This window comes from Ammodytes marinus (genome assembly GCF_949987685.1).
Source record: "Ammodytes marinus genome assembly, chromosome: 1".
NCBI classification, from domain to species: Eukaryota; Metazoa; Chordata; class Actinopteri; order Uranoscopiformes; family Ammodytidae; genus Ammodytes; species Ammodytes marinus.
Window position 1 is genome coordinate 24,746,954 of NC_137230.1, and position 26,444 is coordinate 24,773,397.

A 26,444-nucleotide genomic window follows, 5' to 3' on the forward strand; every position below is an offset into this window, starting at 1 on the left:
CTGGTGTGTCCTGGCCTTAAAAGTGAGCTGTCCCGCTCTGAGCCGCTCCGACCCGACCCACTCTACTCGGTGGAAACGAGGCATAAGTGTCCCAGAACTTGTGCCCTCACCATCACCTCCTATAATGTTATAAGCTCCTTAGTGTTTTCCTGCTGTTACTTTACCCTCACATATTTTTCCCTCTCTTGGCAACAGATAGGCGAATTTGAAAGCGTGTGAGTGTAATTATTACCTAACAGTGTTAGGACGTTTCAAAATAGGGACAAATGTGTCTCCTTGGGGAGTCACGTTCATATGTGTGATAATTCACACTTTGTATGGCCCTCCTCCATTCATTAGTCATACTCGAGATAATGGAGGAAAAATCAGAATATCTCCCAACAAGCAACTCATTCCAAAGTGACAAAAAAAACCTTGCACCTCCTAAAGCTACATGTTGTTTTGTCATCGTCACTGCTTGTGTGATTGCCCGAGCAGGACACTCACTACAGCTTCAGCTAATTCAAAGGCCCACGTCTGAATAATCTGAAGGACCTTGTTTCTGCCAGAGGAATTAGTTCAACTTGCTTTTCCGGCTCTGTCACACTCCCATGATACTGTGGCTCTTAACATCAAAGAGCTCATCACTCAGTGTTTCTACTTTTATCAGTTAAAAAGTACCCTACTTGTTAGTAGTCTTAAGGCCAATTTAAAGACACTTTTTGAACACAATTATCATAGCCTGCAAGCTGCGAGTAAAATAAATTTAGCAATTCCTGACAAAGTCCTTGTAGGTTTTTGTTTTTTTACTGTCAAAAAAAGGGAATGAAATGTCACCATGTGTGTCCAGTTGTCAAGAGCAAACCTTGGTACACAATGTTCCTGTCATCTTCGCTGATAAATGGGAAGTCTGGGAATGTCTTCTTTATTTTATGAGTTACCACAATGATACTGAATGTTTTTTGAGCATTTTCTCAGGATGACTGGACAGAGACTTATTGTTGGTGGAGCTGAAAGAGGAAGATTGGAGTTCTATCATTTACATGCTGAGTTCTGTAAAATAGTAATATTGTGAATGCAGAAATATATTATCATTATCATGCTTGTATCTTTTGCAGCAAAGGGCCGTGGGTTCTATATAAAGCCAATTAAATGAACTGCCTCCAGTAATTTTTTTGCAGTTTTATGATATGTGACAAATGTGTTCCTGCAGTGTAGAGTTTGTGGATTGAAAGTGACCCCCCACACTCACACAATGTAAAATATGGAGAATGACAGGAAACTTTAAGAGGACACCGAGCAGGGAAACTGGGTGCACTGCAAAGTAAACCTGTATAAGTGCATTGTTGTCCATATTGTTTCAGATGTGTCACGTGAGCACGTGAGGGTTTTTTCCTGCAAGCTCTTGAGAATCCAACGTCCCAGTCCCACTGTTGAGTCTAACTTTCCTGCTAATCAGCGGCTTGATAGCAGGGTGGCACCGGACCACAGGAAAAACAAACAATTTATTAAGAAAGTTATCAGCTGCTATCAGTGAATCTACTAGCCGTAGGACAATACCATTTATCAACGCGGTAAACTGTGTGTGTGTGTGTGTGTGTGTTTTTTCTCTCTCCTAAGTGGAGGCGTGTGGCATATACTCACTTTCTAGATTTACCAAATCAGGTCAACCAGTTGTCACATGTCTCTCTTGTAAAATTGTAGTGTTATCATTTCCTGAAATGACTATATTCAATTTGTGAGTTGAGACAGGGGAACTATGACCTGCCAGCTCAGTGCTCACTTTCTCACTGTGTTGAGCCAGAGGTTTGGATTCATTCCTAGTTTGTGGCAGATTGAATTGAGAAGTGGATTCAGTTATTCTCCAATCTCCTCTAGTAAACTGGATCCTGAGAGCTTTTAATGCTGTGCTGCTCCAGAAGTTCTCCTGAGCGAGAGCCACTGTCTGTTATCTGCAGCTGTGGGCAATCAGCTTCTGCCTGTCTGTGCATGCCTCAACTTTGTATCCATCAATACTGTCTGTCTCACCGTCGTAGTCAGAGGGACTTCTCACAGGCCCTGAGGGTTTTGCTGAGTTGAATTGGAAAATGGAGGAGTTTGCACATCACACTCTCAACGAGGGGGAAGGAGATGATGTTGCATTATCGCAATTTTTTTTTTTATGTCCTTGGCCCTCTGCTCCTCAACACAGGAGCCCGCATTGTCTGCAGGAGTAAGACACAACACACTTACAATCACACACACACACACACACACACACACACACACACACACACACACACACACACACACACACACACACACACAGTGTATCTGTAATCTTAACAGTCAAACATTTTCTATGTGTATGTTCATGCACTGCTCGACATATAATACTGATCACATGCGGTGGAATTCCTGCTGTTTCTTTAACTGCAATACAATCTTCAAGATAAAAGACCTGTGGCTTAAATAAATAAAGCCAGAATACAATGTAATTTCTGCCAGCAAGCATATCCATTATTGCTAACTAACTAAATGTGGTTCCATCGAGTAAACGCTGGATCGATGAAAGGCTTAAATTGAGCTGGGGGATCCCTCGGTACTGAACCAGACAGTTTTTATAGTATTGACTCTTTCGTGTTTCTTTTTCCCCCTGACTCTTGTAACAAGAGACACCAAATAAGTTGTTCTAGTGTCACTGTAGTTTTTTTTATATAGACATTGTATGGACTCCTTACTTTTTCCCTGTGGAAGCGAACAGCTGTTGCTCCCTTCCAAATCAGCTGTCCTCTGTGCCATCTTAACCCTTACAGGAGCTTATCAAATCATCCCGGTACATGCATATTTTCGGGGACTCATCCATTCATACAAAGATCCAATATTGGTAGTGCTTTGTGTCCATGTTATATCCATTTTTGACCGGGTATTCCCATGATGCAAGCCAGTGGATTTATGGAAGTTATCACATAAGCAAACCCTGGGCCAACTTGTTATCTGACATAGCATCAGTCCCCACGCTAAATGGCTTTATTATCATGACACGATCAAGCGTAAAGCTAACCTTTGTCTTTCTTTGTCCAAGTATGAAAGCTTAGCACCCAAAGAGTTGCGTTAGAATGAAATAACCGCCTGGTCCGACATGTTCCCCTATCACACTTAAACCAGCAGAGCTAACTGGCTCTACAAGAACAAGAACAAAGCTCCTTCTTCACTTATCAAGTACCCTGTGATGACTTTTTGTCTGGCATCGCATACCCATCAAATGCACATTCAGCTGGAGATGCAGTTTCAACCAACTCATGCGGCTAACGCTAGCTTAATTAGCTAAGAGGGCTGCCCTACTAAATAGCATTATGTGTCATGCAAGAATGGAAAGCTTGACATGCTTTTAGGGAGAGGTGGAGAAGAGGCATGACTCTGCATTCAAGTAAACCGCTCGCTTACTGTAAGTTAGGTTCTGCAAAAAGGAAAAAGAAAAGAGGGGGGGTTGATGATGGAAAGATGACGAAAGTATGATGAGGCAGGGGGAGCACTGTGGTAGAGAGAAGGAAGGAGAGACTGGATCCAAAAGAGGAGAGTGGTTGGGTTTGTGTCAGGTTTGGCAGCAGTTATATTTCCACCTGTCAGAAGGAGTAGGTTCCTGATCTGCCAGCCCTCAAACCCAATGACTGACTGGTTGCGGTGAACAGGCAAGACGTCTGAGAAGACATCAGGAGATAAAGACTGAGACGCCGCAGAGAAAGAAGACATATAGTTGAGATAATAGCGGCACAATGGTTTAAGAGAGCAGTTTATATTGAGCTATCACCCGTCTTCCGGCAGATTGTTTCCCTCCTTCATGATCTGTTCCCTGCGTACTTTATTTATTCCTCCTTTCTTTGTGTCTGCCCTCTCTCTTGGCCATTTGTTGGCTAAACATAAGCCTGCTGCATCTGTGATTTTTGCTTCCCTGGCAGATGACAAGCAGTCATGGAAAAGTTGAAATTGATGAGGATATTCATGTTAATGTGAGCAGCGCAGAGATGCTCTGAAGATCTTTTTTAGTTTTTTTTCATTAAACATCAAGAGAAAAGAGCAACCGTCGTTTATTCAATTCGTCACACAAGGCAAAACAGTTGTAGCTGTGACACAACACTGATGTTGACGTCGTAACAGTGAGGCAAAGAGCCAGGTCAGCAGCAGTCAATCTGCGTTATCTGGGTAAACTATTCAAATAGGCCTGATAGGGAGAGCAGCTGGCCATGGTGGTTTGCCTTCGCCCTATCTGTGGGAAGGACATTCAAATCACTGAATAAATGACAAGTGTTACACGTCTAAATGCAACAACTGCCCATTACATTTATTCGGTGCACTTCCAGATACTGGACTGTGTCATGCTTCAATAGAAATCATACTTTTTTTCATTTTTTTTTGTGTGGCTGACTGGCATTATGAAAAAAGAAGTGTGTAAATTCTGACGATAACTATCAGACTATGCACAACATGGATTTCTTCAAATGCAATATTTTTGCCATTTCTCTTTACCTATGGTCAGCTGTTCAAGAGTAAAGATAGTCATGTGTGCTATGATCTGACTTGATTAACTACCTTTGTAGCTTCAACATATTTACAATTCCAGGGGAAAAAAGAACAGACTGTCTGCTCTGGTCTGTTGGGAATGTTTTTGCGCAATCTGTTTTGTTTTTTAAGCATTGAGATTCTCTGTCTGGATTTTCCATCTGCTCCGCTCTAAGCTGTTTGTTGCCGGTGACTTTTCAGATACAAATTTAACCAGAGCAGATTGGGCCCCATGCATACAGCCATCCTGGTCTCACACCTCAACCTCACTCTAAAACATTCACATGTTTTGGTGTAATATCTAGAATAATCACACACAATCATCACAATATTCCTAAGAGAAGGTTATTTCGTAATTGATGGTTCTGCTGACTTGGAAAATCATGTTAACCACTTAAATCAAATGTTCAGTGAAATAAATTGTATTCTCTAATTTATTTCAGATGTATTTTGTGAGAGGTTTTGAGTATTCTTTATTCACAACACGATTCATAAAAAGCGATACTGGATATTGGCCAATAATGGCTCCCTAATGTATAAGTTATTATCAGTCAGTAAGGAGAAGGGGCTGTCAGATGTGTTGTATATAGAACAGCTTCACCAACAGCAGAGTCAGGGCCCCTCTGTGTTGAAACTCAGCAGCCACAGTAACCGATTTTTTTTTAAATGGAAGAAATGTCCAAATAATAATATCTGGCCACCTGCCCAATTTGCGGGTCGATAGAATTTTGAACACTGCTCCGGTGGGAAGTGTTCATTTCTCAGCCTGCATCACAGCATGGCCATTCAATAATGTTTTCAGCCAGTCGGTAACAGTGCCTTTTAACCCTGGCAATTCTTATGGTGTTGTTATTGTTTTCTAATCTGGGTTTATTGATGCTCAGCAGCACTCACTGCACCCACCTGACAGGACTCCTTTGCCTTTTTGTATTCAGTGGTTGCATTACTGTTAAACTTAAGGTGGTGCTGTGACCTTGTTAGAATGACAGAGCAGTGGACTGAATGCAATCTGGTCATTAGACATGTTTTAGGTTAGTGCAACAACCTGCAGTTTTCCTCAACTGGAACAGCTGTCACTGTCACCGCTGCTGAAGGATTTCTCAGGCATGCCCTCTGGAAATGTTGGTAATAAGTAACTGCAGGTAAAGTGGGAAGAAGCAGGCTGAGGAAAATAGGTGTAAGAAAAAAGAATTCCTGCCATGTGTAGAATAAAGGTTGACAGCTTTTTCTTAATGAAATTGATTGAAATTAAACCTTCCATGTACATATGTGATACAGGCCTTCCTAATGCCTCTTTACCCTTCCAGCCTCGAAAACCCCACACACCGGCAGGCATGCTTAATGATGAACACACAACTACACACAAACACCCATAAAGAAGGTCCAAATTCCACAGTAAAGTTTGTAATGTTATTGGTTAAGGCTAGTAAAGAAGTAGGAGCCGCTTATAAAGTTTCTCTTTACCATGTGTTGAAATGGGTTTCAGGAAACTGAGGTGCTGACTCGACCCTTCTGGCTTCTTGTTTAAGAATAAGGAAGTGTGAATCAGAGTGAATGACTGACGGACTGGCTGCTTCGTTGGCTGTTTGAATGACTTGTTGACTGACTGAAGTCAGACTTGTATAGTCGATAAACTGGTGACCACTTTAGCAAGTTGGAGCCCCTTGTGCAATTGACTAATAAGAGTGTGTGTGTGTCACATAGTTGGGCCAAAGAAAAGCTGCAAAGAGTATAGTTAGCAATATGAATAAGTTTCATTGGTCCAAGTGCTTTAACTTCTAAAGGAAAAAGTCTGTATATTGAATCATTCACAAAAAGGGGGGAGCTCCTGAGACGAGAGAACAGCTAGCCTGGTGTTAAATACAGACTTCTACTGTGGTTCTAAAAATAGACGTGCGCATTTATACATTCAACTTGACTGTAAAGTATGCCTCTGTTTAAACATAAACCCTCCATTTTAACGTATGCTCAGTCAACTTGAACTCCTATCAGCAGTGGTTACGCTGCTGTACCTAAGGACCATTTAGCCGATGCCAGTTGTAATTGTATGAGCTCAGCTCTAGTACAATGATTTATGGTAGGAAATTCTATGTAACTCCAAATTGACTGCTGTACCCATCAGTTCCAGTCAGGAAAATATGTTACACTGACACAGATTTTAGGCTAACCTCATTTCTGTGGTGTCATAATGTCAAGCTTACTACCAGCAGCAGTAGTAACCTAACCATGGGCTTTTCACACTACATTCTTTTATGTGTGTGTTGTACTGCCCCCAAGCTGGTCCTAAACACCAAGTCTAAAAATGCTAAATTGTACAGACCCACCAGAAGTAGGACTGTGACCGACTTTGGGCCTCAAACCCTCCGCATAATGGGAGTAACAGAAAGCCCTGAGCTCTGGGACAAGTGCAGTGTGTTTTCTGCCTTAAAAGGTAGGTTTGATTTATCTGCGCTTCCAGGTTGACGCAGGCGGAGCGGATGCGATTGTGTCAGTCGCCATCAAGACGGGCTAAGAATAACTTAAAAACCATGTAAGCGCCATAGCTTGGCTTGGTTATTGCCCTCTCACTGCTGCATGTTATTGTGCACTAGAGTCTGACGTCAGTGTACTGCTAATGTACAGTTTACAGACGCAGCAATGGACAAACCTTTTGTCAGATGTTGACTCTTTCTCCTGCTGCCGTCCATTGACTGCATGGCGACCGCGGCGTGTGTGTAATGTCAGGTCAGAGTTCACTGTGCCACCATAAATGTGAATGATCGACCTACAGGTTACTAACTACAGCATGGCGAGGTATGCAGGCCTCCCGTCAGCTGACTGATCAAAATGCACAACCGCAGCTAAATGAGATAACACTTTCCAAACTGTGATGGCTGGAGTGAGATAGACGGTGGCACCAGAGAATTGGTTTCTGATTTTGTTGGCAGCATATCGAGCTCTCCCTCTACTACCCAAATCAAAACTCTGTAGTGGTTAGAGCGGGGAGTTTAGACGATTTTAGGAATCAACAGCATATCACAGTATGGCCTAAATTATACTCTCCTCATTACGTGAAGTCAATGTCCCTCATCCTTCCATGTCGGCAATACTCTCCACAGTGGAAACATCTCGGCCTACATTGCAGACCCATGCGGACAATAGGACGATAATATGTTTACGACCTCGGGAACCAACACACCCTTAGGAGGTACACACCCCCCTAAACTGTCAGAGCAGTAAAATGACTTGATTATGGTCTGTAATAAGTTACTGTGGTTAATGAAACTGTCATAACTCAAAATTAGACGTACGCCTTTCCCTGGGGAGAGCCTCAAGATGAGAGTAGCAATTTGTATCAAAGGGCCTGTATCCCATTACAGGAAAAAAAAATAACTCCTTTTGAGTGCCAGAAAAAAAAGTTGCAGGACAAGAGTTGAAGTATGTAATTAGCCTATGTTAAAAGCGTTGCTTCTGCTGCCCTTCTACAACACCAGCCTCCTCGGACATGTTTTGGAATTTCACGGTAACACAAGCCGAGTCGGTGCCTTGATCCCAGCGTGTTAACGGGCTGAAAGGTTGTGCTTGCGCTGGGTTTTTAACACACACACACATGCGCGCATCAACGGGAATTCATCCAGACCAGATGTGTTATTAATAATGCAGAGAAAGGACACACACCTGGTGTGGACGAATAAAGAATATGCCTTGTGAGTACCTCCCGTGGATCGTTCATGCTACAGACTTTAAAGGGGCAGTCAAACATCACACTTCATCTACGTGTTCAGTGTACAGAACATTGGGTTGGTGTGACTCGGATTCTAAAGACACTTTTTTAATGTCTTATTTGGCTTTTATATGAGTTGGTAACCCTGATGGCGTCATAGTGATGTCCTCATGGTGATTCTCATCTTTATGTGAGAATAGGATCTACAGTGTTTTTGTAGCTTGATCCACATTAGGGAAGTCGGGGTATCACTCACTCTGCCGCTGTTTCGATTACATCTTGTTGCCCTTGTTGCTGCTCAATCCATAGCATGTTGTAATGACTGGGTGAGTGGCTGCATTGGTATTTCTAGAGGATGTTATTGGTGCCAAGCCAAGGATAGAACGAGTCTGTTTTATGTCCAAACAGGAGTGTGTTAACATGCAATGGTAAGTTACTACAGGGGTAGGGCGAATCAAGCTCTTGCACGTGTGCCTTGTGTAATAACGTGTGTGTGTGTGTGTGTGTGTGTGTGTGTGTGTGTGTGTGTGTGTGTGTGTGTGTGTGTGTGTGTGTGTGTGTGTGTGTGTGTGTGTGTGTGTGTGTGTGTGTGTGTGTGTGTGTGTGTGTGTGTGTGTGTGTGTGTGTGTGTGTGTGTGTGTGTGTGTGTGTGTGTGTGTGTGTGTGTGTGTGTGTGTGTGTGTGTGTGTGTGTGTGTGTGTGTGTGTGTGTGTGTGTGTGTGTGTGTAACAAGGAAGTGTCTGTACGTATAGATTTTTTTTCTCTCTTTTCAATCTAGAGCAAAGGTTATATGTCCACGTTTCCAACTCACATCTTAGATGTACACAAAAGATGTCTCAGTATGCAGCCACGTGCACGTGACATTCTAGTTGGTATAGAGAAAACTCTATGCTCACCTCCATTCACCAAAACACACCTCCTACCTGCCTGCATTTCCTTGTATCGTGAAAGAAAGTATTTATGGACGTAAAGCTAGTCCTGTATCAGTGCTGTAACATTGATGACCCCAGCAACATGATGTAAAATCATCCTGCCACAAAGCTTATTACAGCTTTCGTTTGGAGCAAAGCCCCATCGTTCTATTCTCCATTCTGTTCTCTTTAAAACCCAGTGCTGCAATTTTCCACAGATCACAATCACTTTCGTGGGAATAAGTGATAAACTGAAAGCACTTGTCTGGATGCAAGAAAGGAACCTTTTGGGTGGTTGTAATCACAAACCACTGCTGTGGCCAGGAGGGGACAATCATTGACTGTTAGCGGGGGGGAAGGGGGGCGCAAGGAAAGAAAATGGAGAAAGCAAGTTGTTTGGGTACGACCAAATTGGGGATTTTAACATCCCCACTCTCCGCAGCCCTCCGCCATGGCCTACTTTTTCCCTCTGCTGACACACACACACACACACACACACACACACACACACACACACGCACGCACACGCACACGCGCACACACACACACACACACACATGATTCAGCACTTCACTCCATCTCCCTCCCTACTTCATATTTCCTCTGCACGCCCCCTGCACCTCTCTCTCTCTCGCCCCATGCGCCTCCCCTCTCTCCTGATAATTGAACCACAACGTGGCCATTATCAGCAATCACTTGTTTAATGATAATAACAATAATAATTCTCTAACTCCCGCTGACTTACTGCAGGGAATAAGCAGCTCTCGCAAGGCTGATTAATCTTTGCAGACACGAAAAAGTCTTACATTTTTTGAAAGATTTCATGCCTCCATATTTGACCATTTCTGTTTCCTTTTAGGCGGATGACTGTCTGTTTTCGAGCGTGCAATTCCTTCAGATGGAGCTGTCATGACTCCCTCGTGTGCTACTCAGTCAGCACTTAAAGGATCATATTAAATTTCCGCCAAAAATATGAAATCATACTTTTTACATGGTAACAGGGATGCCCTTTCGACTGTGGTGACGTGTCCAGGCACAGATCTCCTCCCTGTGTCTTTCAACAGCTGTGAATCAACTGTACTCTCCGGCTGTCTTTGCTGCATTCTTTCTCAATTTCTCTTTGTATTTCCTGCTTGTTCATGCCCCTCTACAGTCAGAAACAGAGTCAGCGCTGTTTGCTGTTTCTGACCCTTCTCACTCAACATGTTGAGACTTCTTGTCCTTTCTCTCTCTCTCTCTCCCTCTCTCCCTCCATCTCTCTCTCTCTCTCTGTATGTGTCTTCAAAGGCATTGCTACAGTGCATCCACAATAGATGTAATGGACACCATGAACCTGAGCTCTGTTTAATGTGTCTGCTGAATCATCACTGACGGTCTGGGAGACAGATGAAAGGATTGTTAGTTGTCCAGGGCAGCAGGCCGACCTTAGAGGCACATTTAGTGCTCTTGGTCCTTTATACTTTGCCTACCTTCGCTAAGCTGATCTCCAATGAATGCGATCTCTCTCGTTTGTTGCTGTTTCTGTCTACTATGACAGTGAATTCTGTGTCATAGGGGTTTTTGTCTTAAGGTTCTGTGAATTTTATATAATGTTCTGGCATTCTACAGACTACAATAAATCCATTTATTTAAAAAAAAAAAAAAAAAAAACAATGACAGCAAAGTGGATATCGGTTTAAGGTTTAGGGACAATCTACCGTAGTTAGTTTCCTCATTTGGATCAGTGGGCCAGTCGTCCACCCTCTTTCCTCCAGTGTCGCTGAGTTGCAGCTGCAGAGAGAACAGCAGCTCAAATGCTTCATGCTTGATTTTCCCCCTGAGAATGATGTTCCGCTCTGTGGACGTTTGCTGAACAACGTCGGACATACCAGTCATTGCAAAAGTTTCACAGAGCAGTTGAAGATGCAGAATTGTGTCTTTACAGCAAATGATCCTGATCAGCAGGTAGACAAGGAGAGTTGAAAGAGCAAACTTATTTGAATGTAAATCTTAATTTGGGCCGAGTGACAAAAACCCAGGAAATGAAGATAATTAGTTAGTTTTGGTCTGTGTGAGTGGTCTGACTTTAGGTAGGAGTTTGTGTATGGGAATGTGTGTGTGTTTGCGTGTGTGTGTGTGTGTGTGTGTGTGTGTGTGTAGGATGCAGATGGGGTTTTGGGAAAAGGGCCAGCACACACAATTGCTCCATTGAGCCGCCTTACACCCCAAAGCCTCCCTATCTTTATCTCTCTCTCTCTCTTTCTCACACACACACACACACACACACACACACACACACACACACACACACACACACACACACACACACACACACACACACACACACACACACACACACACACACACACACACACACACACACACCCTGGTGAGACTTGTCACACTTTGTTCAGTGCAGTCTGAATTCTCAACTGAGTAAAGTCGAAGGGGGCTTCAATGTTGAAGTCTTCCTCCTCCCCTCTTTTTGTTTTTCTCTCTCTCTCTCATTGAGGTTTTATTAGGGAGGAGTTACATTATTTTAACTTCACACGGCCAAATGAGTTCCTCTACGTGTTCGAAGCAAAGCAGATTTTTTTTCCCTACAGCCATGCACCAGCAGGTGTGTGTGTGTGTGTGTGTGGCTAAGACAATTCTGACACTTCTGTCATCCTGTGGATGACTTTCCCCCTCTGTCATGCCTTATTAAATGCCAGAGAGACAGACAGACAGAGAGCAGCACTGTTTCTTCTCCAGGGTTGGTTGACTGAACAAGTCCAAGCAGTACTCTGCCTGTGAAAGCTTGGGTAAATGTATTATTCTCTGTACCTGTCCTCACTCTGTCCTACTTCATGGTGTTTGCATGAATATTTTATTATTTAGTTTTCCAAATATACAAATGGATGGTAACTGCATGCTAAGTTGCACCAAATGTATCTGACAGCTTAATTAGTGCTGGGTGAGTGGTGTCAATGCCATCTATATTTTAGTTTTTTCTTGAGTGGTTCTTATTTGAACGTAAATAAATATGTTTCTAATAAAGAGGAGGAGATTATGGAGATACAGTGTTTCCCCCAGGAAATGTCTTAGTCAAGGTGGTCACTGTCTAGCCGTACAGGAGGCGCGGCGCTATGCGCCGCGGCGAAAATTTTGGGGGTATTTTGCTCAAAGATGCCAATGCGCCCTAAAGAAATAGTTCTGTTTATTTGAATGACACTGACCTTACAGTTGTGCAATTTTGTTTGCTATGTGCAGATTTTGTGCAAACATGCAGACGGTACAAAATACAATTAAAGAAAAGTTCTACTGTTTTGGTGCAATACCATGCAGACACACTAAATAAAAATAATGGACCATACACTTAACATGTGTATCAAAGTGCTTTTTAAAGTTCCTTTTTGGATGGGGGGCTGTTGTGAGATTATTGTGGACAATAGGCATACTGTGATGCGATTAATTCATATATGGTTATTATTAGCCTACTTGCTTGATTTCTTTTTAAATACAGAGGTTATTGGTTGTTTTGGAACATGTATTTCCAAATTTAAAACATAAAAATAAAGCAGCATTTAAAATTCAGAAAAATAAATCTTGTATGGCTACACTAGCATGCTGTTTGAAAAATAATTCAATAATTGAAATAATACAATGTGTTTTCCCCTTAAAATTACTAAATGCATTTCAAAGACAGTTACAGTGTGCACTTCTGTAAACTTACTGAAAGGTGCCTGGGCCATCACTCTCATGCATGTATCAGACTTTTCTCTGCGCTGTATGAGCCGATAGGTTGTGTTGCCACGGTGATGTGGAGTGTTAAACTAGTCTAGCTTTGCAGAGCACTTCTTTCTGTTCAGCTAAATATCCCCATAGAACCGCACTGCGTTTATTATCGCCACAGGTTAAATGTCGGTTTGCTGCTGCTCGTTTCCCGCGTACATGCCGTAGTCGCGCGCAGCGCGGGACGGTCGCGCGCGCAGAGCCCCCGACACAGAGCAGCTGATAGTCTGAGCAGAGAGAAACGCTTGGAGACATATGTGCACATTTATTTACCGCAAATCACGGCCTTTCGCGCATTTCTGACCATGAAAAATCACACATCGCGCTTGCTAGTACATGAATTGTGCAGCACTAAAAATAAAAAAAATAAAGATTTAATTTTTTTTTTTTTTTTGGTCGGTCAGTAGTCAAGGTTTTGCTTAGCTGGTTTTGCTAAGGCGGCCGCCTTAACTATAAAGCGCTGGGGGAAACACTGAGATACGTGTTTTGTCTTTTTCTGTAAATATGCTCATTGGGAATTATGAAATATTTGCTTATCTTTGACAGAAATCCCCCATAAAACGGAGACATCTAAAGACATCACTGTATTATGTAGGAAAGCTATAATAGGCTACTGTGCAGTAAACAGACTTTCGCTTCTTTTAAATGGGGAGTGAAAGACATTAACGTCAGACACATTAGATGACAGTTTCCATTGTAGAGCCTGATTGATTTATTAGGCTACCAGATCCCTTGTCCTCTAGTGATCACAGTAATTATACTTTCTATATTCATATTAGGCTATTTAAAGAGGCTCGTCTGTGACTTTGTGATCATCAAGCAAGTGAACAGTAACGATCGCGTGCAGCCGCAGAATTACTAGGCCTACATCTGTTCAGTGGCACAAACATTAAAAAACTCCAGTTAATAAAACAATAAATAATGAGATAGGCCTACATACAATACAATAGGTTTATTAATCTGAATGTAGAGCATGGTCGCGATGTGTAAGGTGAACACATATGAACGGCACAAGGGCTGAGAACTATGCTACTGATCAGATAAATGATCGATTAAACGTAAAATCATCAGGAAATGATAAAAACGTCCTGATGGAGATTTCTATGGAGTGATTTTGCTTTAAACTGTACATGGACGCGTTGTGACAGTGACACTCTTTATTCAGTCTGAGCTGCAGCGTAAAGTGAAAACAAACTCAGAGAAGGTCAAATCACCTATTCAGCAGGTTAGACCAACGGCGTATATGTTGCCGCAGTAACTGACTCGGTTGCGCTGAACCTGCTACCTGAAACGGAAAACCGAGAGTTTCCACTAACTCAGAGCGAACAAACTCTGGGTTGCCTCAAAACCAGCTACCTGAAGCAGGCCCCTGATCAGTGGAGGGGAGGAGAGATCAATTCAGTCATATGTTATTCAACAATTGTATTCCAAATATTTCTGCTTTTCAGAGGCACAACCTCACCCTCCTCCTGTGTGTGATGACATCCCAGCTTTGGCTTCGTTCTTTTAAAGAGTTGCTTCAAGCAACAAGCTTATTTCAGTCATTTTCACCCTTTCATGTTGAACTATACTGCCTGAAGATATAGACTTTGTGTGTGTGTGTGTGTGTGTGTGTGTGTGTGTGTGTGTGTGTGTGTGTGTGTGTGTGTGTGTGTGTGTGTGTGTGTGTGTGTGTGTGTGTGTGTGTGTGTGTGTGTGTGTGTGTGTGTGTGTGTGTGTGTGTGTGTGTGTGTGTGTGTGTGTGTGTGTGTGTGTGTGTGTGTGTGTGTGTGTGTGTGTGTCTGTAAAAAGGAGGGAGAAAAAAAACGTGACTTGTTCCAGATTCTTTGGATAAACAAACGTGAAGTGGGACCCGGAGAGGACCTGATCCCCGTAGGGAGTCTGAGTTATTAACAGGCTCAAAATGTGAACAAGTGTAGTCTCACAGATGGAGATCATGTGTAGTTTTTTTGTTTTGTTGTACACATTTTGTGATTGGGGCTTTTACTGGAGAGACAGAGATGGTTCCTATCTCATTTCCTACTTTTCTTCTTCCAGCGAACACATGGCTCTTTGTTTCTAGTGTGACCATAGATAGTATATAAAAGTGTGACAGGCCTTGTGATTCTTGTTCATGTCCACACAGGCCTAGCTCTATGGACTATAAGAACTTCAAAGTTCAGGAACTGCTAAAATTCCCTGAGCAAGTTTTTATTTTATTTTATGTTTTACTGCTTTTCATGAACTGAGATTAGATCAGACAAATTAGGAGAAACGGCTGGAAAAGTGTTGTTTCTTTGGTCTTTTCTTCAATATCTCCTCTTATTCTTTGGTAAACTGTCTTTGATCTTTACTCTTTTAGCCATGTCAATGGTAATTGTGATTATGGCAAAACATAAATGATGTGTTTGTCTTCTTCCTTTCTCCTCTTCTGTGGTCATGTGCTGGTAGACTCCAGTTTCGGTTCTTGTTTTTTAATATTGACAAACAAGGCAAGTTCATTTTCCGGCCAAGTATGAGGAAGCTTAAAGCAGCCTCTCACCAGGCTTCAGGTGAATTCATTCTTTTTGACATGTCTGATGTTAATCTGACTGTGGGCAGTTCTGGATACTGGATACGGCCGCTTCCTCTCACCTGCTGTTTTAGAGCTTTGTGTATCTACTATCCAGGATGACTGCGTTTTGTTGCCCTCTGGGACAACCAATGCTGTATGATATACAGTATTTGTGATGTCTCTTCGAATCCCTGTGGGGACATTACTCTTTTCCCTCCTCTGAGAGGTCAAAGTTCAAGCTCAGCTACCGAGCATGGGCTTGACACGGATCTGGATTCATGGTCTCACATGGACACTTATGCGGGACAGATGCTTGCTGTCACCGGGGTTTGATCCTGAGGACGTTTTCTCTAATCACTGACGGCAGTCTCTGCTGTGTGCCGCCCTGTGGGGGGCTCAGCCTGCACCAAGCTGTACCAAGCTGTTAGCTTGCTGATGTTAGCCCAACGGAGCCGCTAGTGAAGCTGTTCACCCCTAGTCTTGTTTGGAAATAAATGAGTTAAATTTGGTAGCTAATATAATTTAGCTCAGCAGGAATCTTTCACTGTTGGAAAAACAGAAGGAGCAAGCCTGTTTACAAGATGATTCCAGCAGTCCCTGGGCACGCCACCAATACCGGACATAATAGTATAATATAATACAGAGAAACAAATGTAATTTGAGTAGGGTTTTCAGTAATGACAACCTTCAGCAGCATATTGTGTGCTGCTGTCCATCAGACATTATCTCCTCTCCTTGCTGGTCCTGGTGGCTGATTTGCTTCATTGTATTGTTGTTTCTCTGAGGGATTTTGTGATGAACTAAGCACACAGAGCAAATGAAATCATTGGCACTGCATGTTTCACAAACATGGTTTAATCAGGATTTACCCCGTGAAAGCAAAACCAATTTGCCTTGAGTGTGAATTTTTTTTATGTAGGTGTGTGTGTTGGTGAACTCTTGTTGGCTCCAATGCTATTTAATCTATCAGTGGATGTGATCAGATTACTGCGGATTATACTCTGACTATTAGAGGCTCGACTGAAGACTGGATCAAACAAACACACACACACACAGTCACTTGCGTGCATGCCCTGATCTGTTGGGGGCTTAAAGCCCATCTCATTATCAGAGAGGCAGGTGTGAGGGCTCTGCTTTGGCCCGAGTTCAACCTTACTTTGACATACAGTACGTACTCCGTCACATTATGAGATCGTTGCTGCTGTGGACCTGCCACATGCTATTTTCTCACTGGCCCTTTTTACTTTCCTGTTGCCCTTTGTTGCAGCACGACACACACAAAAAGGACCACAGATTGTCCTCCTTTCCTTAATGAATATAAAGTGTTTATTACACTGTGAGCGGTAAAATGCTTGATGCTGCCCTACATAAACCAACAACAAAGCAGACGGAGATAAACACACACCGCAGGGACGTGAACACCCATGAGGACTGTTAGGTTTGCTAGAACCGGGAAAACAAAACAAAAGGCACCGGAGAGAAATCCTAAACAATGCTGATTAAACACGTCTAAACGATAACCAAACAAAACGGCAAAGAGCTGCAGCTCACACAGATATCAAACAAATCTTTACAGTGCCTTGCAAAAGTATTCATACCCCTTGAAATCTTCGACATTTAGTCACGTTATAACCACACGGCTAGATTGGATGGAGAGCATCTGTGAACGGCAATTTTCAAGTCTTTTCAGAGATTCTCAATTGTATTGAGGTCTGGACTTTGACTGGACCATTCTAACACATGACTATGCTTTGATTTAAACCATTCCATAGTAGATCTGGCTGTATTTTTAGGCTAGTTGTCCCTCTGGAAGGTGAACCTCCACCCCAGTCTCAAGTCTTTTTCAGACTCTAACAGGTTTTCTGTCCTGTATTTGGATCCATCCATCTTCCCATCAACTCTAACCAGCTTCCCTGTCCCTGCTGAAGAACAGGACCCCCAAAGCATGATGCTGCCAGTGCCACCACCATGTTTCACAGTGAGGATGGTGTGTATAGGGTGATGTGCAGTGTTAGTTTCCGCCACACATTGCATTTTGCATTCAGGCCAAAAACTTCAAGTTTGGTCTCATCTGAATATGCTGTGTCCCCTGCATGGCTTGTGGCAAGGGTTGGAGGATGGTGCTCTGGTCAGATGAGACCAAAAAGGACATGTTTGGCCTTAACGCAAAGTGCAATGTGTGGTGGAAAACTACTAGGGCCCACTCACACTAGTGCCGTTGGCCTGTTCCGTGCTGCAGGAAGATTCAGCACGATTCCCCCCCGCAGGCCCGTGCTCACACTGCTTGTGGCCTGGGCACGATTGCACCTTGCCAACGTCACCGTGCGCGTTTAGGATTTGGAGCGTATCTACTTGTAGGCTATACGACTGTTTTGTGAATATTTTCATCCGGCCAAATTTGCATCATATATTCCACTTCCACATTAGAGCAACGAGAATCCTTAAGCTATTGTTTTTTTAAAATGTAGCCTTGACGTAATAGGTCGCGGTGGACAGCCTCATATTTGTGCAGCACGCTGTTTATTATTAATATAACGGCCCGTCATCAGACCATACGTACCGGATGGTTTTATACACATCGATCGCTCCATCAAATCCAAGTCAGAACTTTTTGTATGGGCAGAGATCGTTTTTTTAAGTGTCTTTATAAAGTTTCTTGTTAAACCTTAGTGTAGGCTACTGTTTCCTTATCACCGGGCCGCGGAGTCCCGTTGTGTGTTGTTTTGTGTTCGTCTCCACCGCCATGCGTAAAGGCAGTATTATGACAGCTGATGGGAGGAAAAAGAAAAAAATCATTTGACGAACGTGAGTAAACACGAAAACCTTTTTGCTTTGCTTTCTGCGCTCACCTATTTAGCTCTCTCCCTCTTTTATTAGCCCACACCTAGGCCTACACACACGTTAATTCTCACACATTTTATGTAGCTACAAGTCCAAGTGGTGGGCAATTCTGGTGCCGACTAGTAGGGCAGCGGGCGTTAAAGGACTATGCAATGCATCCTTAATAAATTCACGTCAGGAACTCCGCCTGTGCGCTTGCTTGTGCGCTTGATTGTGCGCGTGTCATCTCATTAGCATCTGTACTTTGGCCACGGCACACCTCTCCCAGGTGTGCCGTGGCCAAGGGGCTGTTCCGTGCTGGAATACGGATGGCGTGGTCACACTAGCCAAACGTTCTAGACTTTAGTATGCTAATGAGCTTTGGCACGGGGCCGCGGCCCTAGTGTGAGTGGCCCAACACCCTATACACACCATCCCCACAGTGAAACATGGTGGTGGCAGCATCATGCGTTGGGGGGTTCTTTTCTTCAGCAGGTACAGGGAAGCTGGTCAGAGTTGATGGGAAGATGGATGGAGTCAAATACAGGGCAGAAAAACCTGTTAGAGTCTGCAAAAGACTTGAGACTGGGTGGAGGTTCACCTTCCAGAAAGTTAAATACCCTAAACATACAGCCAGATCTACTATGGAATGGTTTAAATCAAAGCATAGTCATGTGTTAGAATGGTCCAGTCAAAGTCCAGACCTCAATACAATTGAGAATCTCTGAAAAGACTTGAAAATTGCCGTTCACAGACGCTCTCCATCCAATCTGATGCTAAATCTGAAGCTCAAGCTATTTTTTTAAGAAGAATGGGCAAAAATGTCAGTCTGTAGATGGGCAAAGCTGGTAGAGACATACCCAAATAGATTTCCAGCTGTAATTGCAGCGATAGGTGGTTCTACAAAGCATTGACTCAGGGGGGCTGAATACTACACGCCACGCTTTTCAGTTTTTTTATTTAAATTTTTTTTTTTAAATCAGATTTCATTTTCATTCCACTTCACAATGATGCACCACTTTGTGTTGGTCTATCACATGAAATCCCAGTAAAATAAATGTACGTGTGCGGTTTTAATGTGACAAAATGTGGAAAATTCCAGGGGGTATGAATACTTTTGCAAGGCACTGTACGTGCCTTTTTATAAGCAACACAACCAGAGTACAGTTTGTTAGAATTTTATTCAGCATTATCTTTTCTCTGTGGAGCATGTCTGAGCTCTTCTCTCACCGGCCAGAGAGCTGGACATAAAGTGGCTTTACACCACAGCTACAGAAAGAAGTTGTGCACGTGTAAGTGTGTCTTTTTGCCTCTGTGTCGCGACCATCTGTCAGATGATGGACTAAGGGAAAGGCTGCCAAATGGAGACAGCAGAAGATAAGAAGGTAAAGCGAGGGACAAAACGCTGTGAAAGACAGAAAGAAGGAATGACCGACTGAGAGATGAAAAGGAAGAGAAAGATGCAGACGGAGAAAGGACTAAAGAGAGACACAATGTGTCAAACCCATAGACTGTATATGGTCCAGACATTAGAAAATATTGCCCTCAACAATTCCCCAGAGAGCCCTTAAACAGAAACCTGTGAATGGTTGAACCTTTTCACTCAACTTCCTTCAGTCAATTAAACAGGTTTTTGACAGGAAGAAACTCTCCTGTGGAAGTTCCAGTTTCAAATGCTGTCGCAAATGCAGCACTCTCTTACTTTTGAAGTATTATAAAAAATAAATTCACTAAGAGCCTTTTGAAAGTTATTCATGTGATGGGAATTATAAAAATATGCATGTTGGAGTTATTACACAGCTAGTGTGCTGATAGGAAGTGTGGAGATCATGTTTTTGACAGATGTGATAATATTATGGCTTTGATATTAGCTTAGATTGATGCTTTGATGCTAAAATTTGATTTAATGAAGTGCGCACATCGAACTTGCATGCTTCAAACCTCGCAGGTTAAATACAGGTTGAACTCAGACCATTTCTAAAGGTTGCATTACATGCAAGCGGGCCAGCCACAGGGCCACTAATAGGACTTTTATCACAGGACATTTTGACACGTCACAGGTGTAAATAGTACATTTTAACGATGGTTGAATTCCACTTAGGCCCTTTCCTGGCCCACCGTCATGACCTATACAGGGGACAGTCTGTTCACATGTGTTTTTCCTGTTATGACATGCAAACAGTCTGCTGGGGGTGAAAAGGTGCTGGCTCACTGGCATGACTTACTGACACACCACATATGTGGGCCGGAGCTGTCATTAACGTTATTAGTAACAGCTGTGCTCTGACATAATTAAGAATACCAGGAAGGCCTGTAGGATGTGATGTCACTTTTGTTCCACAAAGTTAAATGGCTGAATTTTTTGACACAACCTTGGCCTTGTTGAAATGTCCCGATGATGAAACCATGAAGGCTTTTCACTGATGACTCTCTGTTTCGGGTGCAGGCCTTGTCTATAAAGGTGTGTGTGTGTTTGCTTGCGTGCAGCATTAAGGTACAGTTCCCCTGATTGCGTATTCCACTTTCGTGTCAGGAGTTTTAAAATAAAAACACTGTTTCTAGACGTTCATAAGGCGTCTGTTCGTTCTTATCAAGTGTTAAACTCATGTTAGGATGCATAAAAATATTACAGGACATTTTGTGGCAATAGTAATTTCAAAATTGGACAAAGGCACACCATGGCAAAAATGTCAGCACGTATAAATGTGAGTACATAAGCTGCATCTTTACTGACAGCTGAAAGCAGTAAATAAAAGAGGAAAAAGGGTTCCTCAGGTTTATGATTTTCCCTTCAGCCTTAAAGGTGGAGGATTTTGTAACCACCTCTCAAAATGCAGAACCATGCTGGAACATTTAAACTTAAAGAGAGTGCCCATAAAATGTCAAAAAGACAAAACAGCGCAATGTAGCAGAAGTACGAAGCAAATTTATTTTACCTGAAAAATGCCAGCTTTGGTTTGCATACTTCGCTGAGCATTAGCATCTGACATCTGCCTGTGTGCACACACTCCGCTGTTGTGAAAAACCTATAGAAAATTGAATTTATATATAGGATTTTTTTTATAGCATTTGTGGGTGTTTTACTGTCTAATCATCTTTCAGCCATTGAAAAATGTGTTTGGTTTTAGAACAGATTGGCACACTGTCCCCAGCAGATGAATGGAAACGCTGGCACAGAGTGAAAATTATAGGCAAGAGTCACAGAAAATAACAGCTGCTATTTCGCAACTAGAAATACAAAGATGGTGTGAAAATTCCTTCTTCTAACCTTTACCACTTCTATCCAGTGTAGAAAAATAATAGTGTTCTGTGGTGGTCTGTAACGTAACACTGTCATCTGGAGGGGGGTAAATAAAAACAGATCAATAATGCATTTCGGAGGCTGAAGGTGAAGGGGGGCACTACAGAGTGAATGAGACATTGGAACAATAGTTCTCTGAAAGTCAAGGGCAAAGGTCTGGGCAGGGAATGAATGGCACTAATTGCTTTGCCTGCCACTGTATTGATCTAGTGGGGTTTAATGACAACATAGATGGACACAAGGAGGAATGGCTAGTTCATCTGTCCATTTGTGGAAATGGAGAGGACATAAGTAGTATGTCTGTTTCCGAGTGCACTGATGCAGTCAGTAGGGAATTAATTAATGAAAAGGAACATATGAGTGAACCAGCTGCCGAGGCGGACTTTGGTTCAAAAATATTAGTTACGTTATTGTTTTTTAAGAGGGATGTATCTTAAAGTAAGTGATGCAGCAATTGTGTTAGTTTTCTTCGAAAAAAAAAAAGCATCAAAGAGTTCCAAGTTATCTGACAATTAGACACTTGACTAGCCTGGAAATCCAGACCCTGATATCTTGAACGATAGAGGGTCTGGCCACGATCAATAGTAATTTCCAACTCAAGGGGCGGCTCCTACTTGTGCATTTCATATGACACTGCACGCAGTTGGATAGCACTACAACCAATCAGAGCGATGCACAAGTTGACGTATTAAGCCTTGTTCGTTTAGCGAACAGCTGTTAAACTGTTAAATTAAACTTTTGCCGCAAAACAGCAAAACACTTACTTGCTAAGGAAAGATTTGAGTGCCGCCTTCCAAATCATAAAGGGTCGAGGCCAAAGCAGTCTCAAACTCAAACAACATATCCGCAGCCATCTTTGATGTTTACTATCACGGCTTCGACGGTGCATGCACGTCACTGTCGTCATCCGGTTACTTCCGCCCCAGAGCGCCATACAAAGGGCTCTGGCGCGCCCATATTAGATAGAACCAATTGAAACGTGAGTCCGGATTTCTGGACTTTTTGAAAAAGCTTCAATGGAGAGTGTCCAGACCAACATGTGCAGCAAATTTAATTTGCCAGCGCCTAGTGGCAGGTCTGGGACAGTGTTAATTTTGGCAGCAAATTCTGATTTAGTCTTAGTCTTTTGAATATCACACCATTTAGTCTTAGTCCTATTCTAGTCATCTGAAATTGTTTAGTCTTAGTCTAGTCTTAGTCAACTAAATATAAGCAGATTTTAGTTGACTAAATTTAGAGCGGACTTAGTCGACTAAGTGTTTATTTCTTCATTGAATGGTATTAAGTTTTGAATATGCAATACAGACACAGATTTAATGGTTGTAATACAAAACTTGTATTCTATTTCATTCGTAATAATCTCACATAAAATCAGTGTACTTGACTGGATAGGGGGGAGGGGGGCTTTAAGAGCCTGTGCCCGGGGTCCCATTATCTCATGATCTGTCTATGAACCAACTGGATTCAACAATATTTTTTCTTTTTGCGGGGAGCATGCACAAGCATTATTTATAAAAAAAATTAAATTAAGAAAATATTTAAAAAAAAGTGGGGGGCCCCACACTAGGTCTTGAAACGGGCCCCGAGATCGTTAGGGCCGCCCCTGGGCAGCAGCAAAAAAACTTACTTTGTAAATATTACTGTGATGTCTTTTACTGTGACATCACAGTAATATTTACAGAGTATGTTTTTTTAACCCTATATTTCTCTTTCTGTGATGTCACGAGAAAGAGAAATATAGGGTTTCAATTCAATACACCTTCATATTCAAACCGGTGAAGTAGGCCTTTAAGGTGCTGATAAAACTGAGCAACTGCGCTTTCCTTTAAGCAACACTGCTGCCGCTGTGTGTGTTCGGACTTCTTTTGCATCAAAGCCTTTTTGATAATAAAATTAGAGGTTTTAATTGAACGCTGTCCATGCGTCGGAGTTGATTGTAACTTACTCGGGTGAAAACAGAAACTAACGGAGGGAGGCGGCAGTTTCACAGTTCATTTCCTATATAGTTTCGCAGTCAGTTTGGGGACCTGGCTCTGTGTATTCAAGCTCGAGACATAGCCTACTACAAACAGATCGCGGAACTTAGCCGTTCCCCTAGACCAGGGGTGTCAAACTCATTTTGGTTCGAGGGCCACATACAGCCTCTCTGATCTCAAGTGGGCCGGACCAGTACAATAATGGCAAAATAACGTACATCAACTCCAAATCTCTAGCTTTGTTTTTCAGTAATATGCTTTATCACTCAGTCTACATTTGTAACCTACATTATCACGGATCACAAGGGATCTCTGTACCCCCCAGGAAATGTCTTAGTAAAGGTTGCTGCTGGCCATGGGAATAGGAGGTGCGGCGCGCAGCGCCGCAGCAAAAATTTGGGGGGTATTTTGCTCAAAGATGCCAATACGCACTAATGAAATTAACAACTGTTTATTTGAATACACAAATACAACAGGCACTGACATTACAGTTGTCCAATTTTGTTTACTATATGTACAGGGACACATTTTGTGCAAACATGCAGACAGTACAAAATAAAATTTAATAAAAGTGCAACTTCTACTGTTTTGATTTATTTTTAAATACAGAGGTTATTGGTTGTTTTGGAATTCGTTTTTCCCAATTTAAAACATAAAAATAAAGCAGCATGGAAAATTAGGAAATAAATCTTGTAGGCCTACACTAGCATGCTCCTGCTCGTTTCGCACGTGCAGAGCCGCGGACACATCGCGCTTGCTAGTACATCAATTGTTCAGCACTAAAAATAAAAATTGTTTTATTTATTTTTTATTTTTTTGGTTTTTACTTTGCCATAAAGCACTGGAGGAAACATTAATAGCGGTGAAGCAAGATTGCCATTTACCATTTCCCACGTTGCTAAAATGTGCTTTTTTTTTATTTAGGCTGCCCCCTAGCGGCTGGAGTGAGCATTTTGGTTATTTCTTTAAAAATTCATATCTCCTCACAGGAATGGGCTAGAGACTTACTTTTTTTTTTGAAATGCTCATAAATGTGTGCTCTACAAGTCGCGGGCCGGATTAAATCATCTCGCGGGCCGCATCCGGCCCGCGGGCCGTATGTTTGACACCACTGCCCTAGACAATGTTAACGGGCAGTATACCCCTGACTATCATTTTTGTCCATCAAACCGCAGAGCTTTTCTGCACAGCGGCTCACTCCACCCGCTCACACTGGCGCGGTCTCCCGTCGATTTTCACTGACACAGGGTTGCATTCGCTGCTTTGCACTGATTGGATTTCTTCCCAACTTGTCCCACAAAAAGAGTAGTTCTGATTGGATCTCTTCTCCATTCTTCCCGCCCTAACAGTTTCGTCTCGTTCCTATTCGTAGACTATAGTGTCAATTATACTCGTCCTAGTCTTCGTCATCATATCTGCCTTTTTGTTTAGTTTACGTCGTGAAAAGGTTTGTTGACGAATATTTTTTTCCTGTCTTAGTCAACGAAATTAACACTGGTCTGGGAATGCCAGGCTAACACTTGACACAACCTGACACAGGATTTTTGGTACGGTGTGACACTCTTTACAGTACTTAAAATACTCTCAAATCCAAAATGTAAAGTAGCCTTTCTTCCGTCGTCTTCGATAAGACGGCTCTCAGCTGCTGTGTGTGTTACTAAAGACACTAATTGTTCCATGTGTTTTCAGGATGATTGGGGCTCCAGTGACTCGTCCAGCAAGATCAAAGCACACAACTCCGATGACAAATCTAATAGCTTGGAAACTCTGCCCCCAGGTAGGACACTTCACTACCCATCATGCACCACAGCCACACAATGCATGAATTACACAACAACGATGCTGGAACTGATTTGGTTTTGTATCTTAAAGAAACAACTATCAAATCTATCTTTTTATCATGTCCAAAGCCAGGATATTTGAAAGGATCTCCCTCAGGATGCGGAGAGAGTTCATTACCTCATTGTTTGTGTTTGTGATTGTACTAAAGTAAAGAGCAAACAAGACAAATAGGACCCAGCTGTGAAGCATGTGCATGGCAGACACTGTGCTCTACAGTGATGTTTCCAGTAAGTGTTTCACATCATGTTCCCACGGCCGAGACCATTTCCTTCTTCAAAGTGGTAGGCCTATGATAGTGTCATAGACTTGTATTACCAGTTGAGCAATACAATCCTCAGCTTCCTTTTACATGACTATGTTTAATAAGCAACACACAAAGAGAAGACAACTCAATACAGCCAGCAGTGTGGCACAGATTTAAATTGTTAGAGCTCCAAATGAATTCAAGGATCCATTTTTATCCTGCCGCAAACCCAGCTGTGCACCTCCAGTCAGACTTTGAGAAACACTGTCTCCAACAGTGCACAGCAGAGCAGAAAAGTCTGGAAGATATCCGACCAGCGATTCGTCATTCAGCTCTCATCCTCATCCTGACTATAAATGCAGCCGCCCTTCCCTCACAAGCCCGTGACCTGCGTGCGCTGAACACACTAACACACACACACTCTCTTATCTGATGCAGCGGTGGAAATGGAATCCGATTTGAATGTTGAAGTGGGTAGCATTGCATGTCTGGTTGACTTTACACGATTACGGCAATGGCGGCGTATCACAACATCACCCGCGCACACAGAGCATAGGGGAGATGAGAGAGGGAGAGAGGTAGAGTATGGGAATGAAAACAAATGGTTGATAAAGTCACGAAAGGACGTGGCAGCAATGAGAGAGTCTGTGTGAAAGCTCACTTCACTGTCTAAAGTGAATTGTTTTTCTTGTAATTTATATAGTATCTATTGTTTCTGGGACTGTGCCCCTTGGTAAAAAAAAAAAAAAAAAACACGTTGGAACAGCCAGGTCTCCATGGACTGAGCTGCTGCCGGTGAGGAGCAGAGAAGGATAAAAAAATTGTTCATTCATGAATCTGATA

The 26,444-nt window shown here is 42.5% G+C and overlaps 1 protein-coding gene across 2 annotated transcripts in view; it reads left to right on the forward strand.

Moving 5' to 3' along the window:
- Positions 1-26,444, forward strand: part of galnt2 (UDP-N-acetyl-alpha-D-galactosamine:polypeptide N-acetylgalactosaminyltransferase 2) — a 50,041-nt gene that overhangs the window by 4,339 nt on the left and 19,258 nt on the right. For both annotated transcript variants that reach the window (XM_080026038.1, XM_080026039.1), the window contains exon 2: positions 25,205-25,292. In XM_080026038.1, the coding sequence (XP_079882164.1) occupies positions 25,205-25,292 (88 nt within the window). The remainder of the gene's footprint in view (positions 1-25,204; positions 25,293-26,444) is intronic.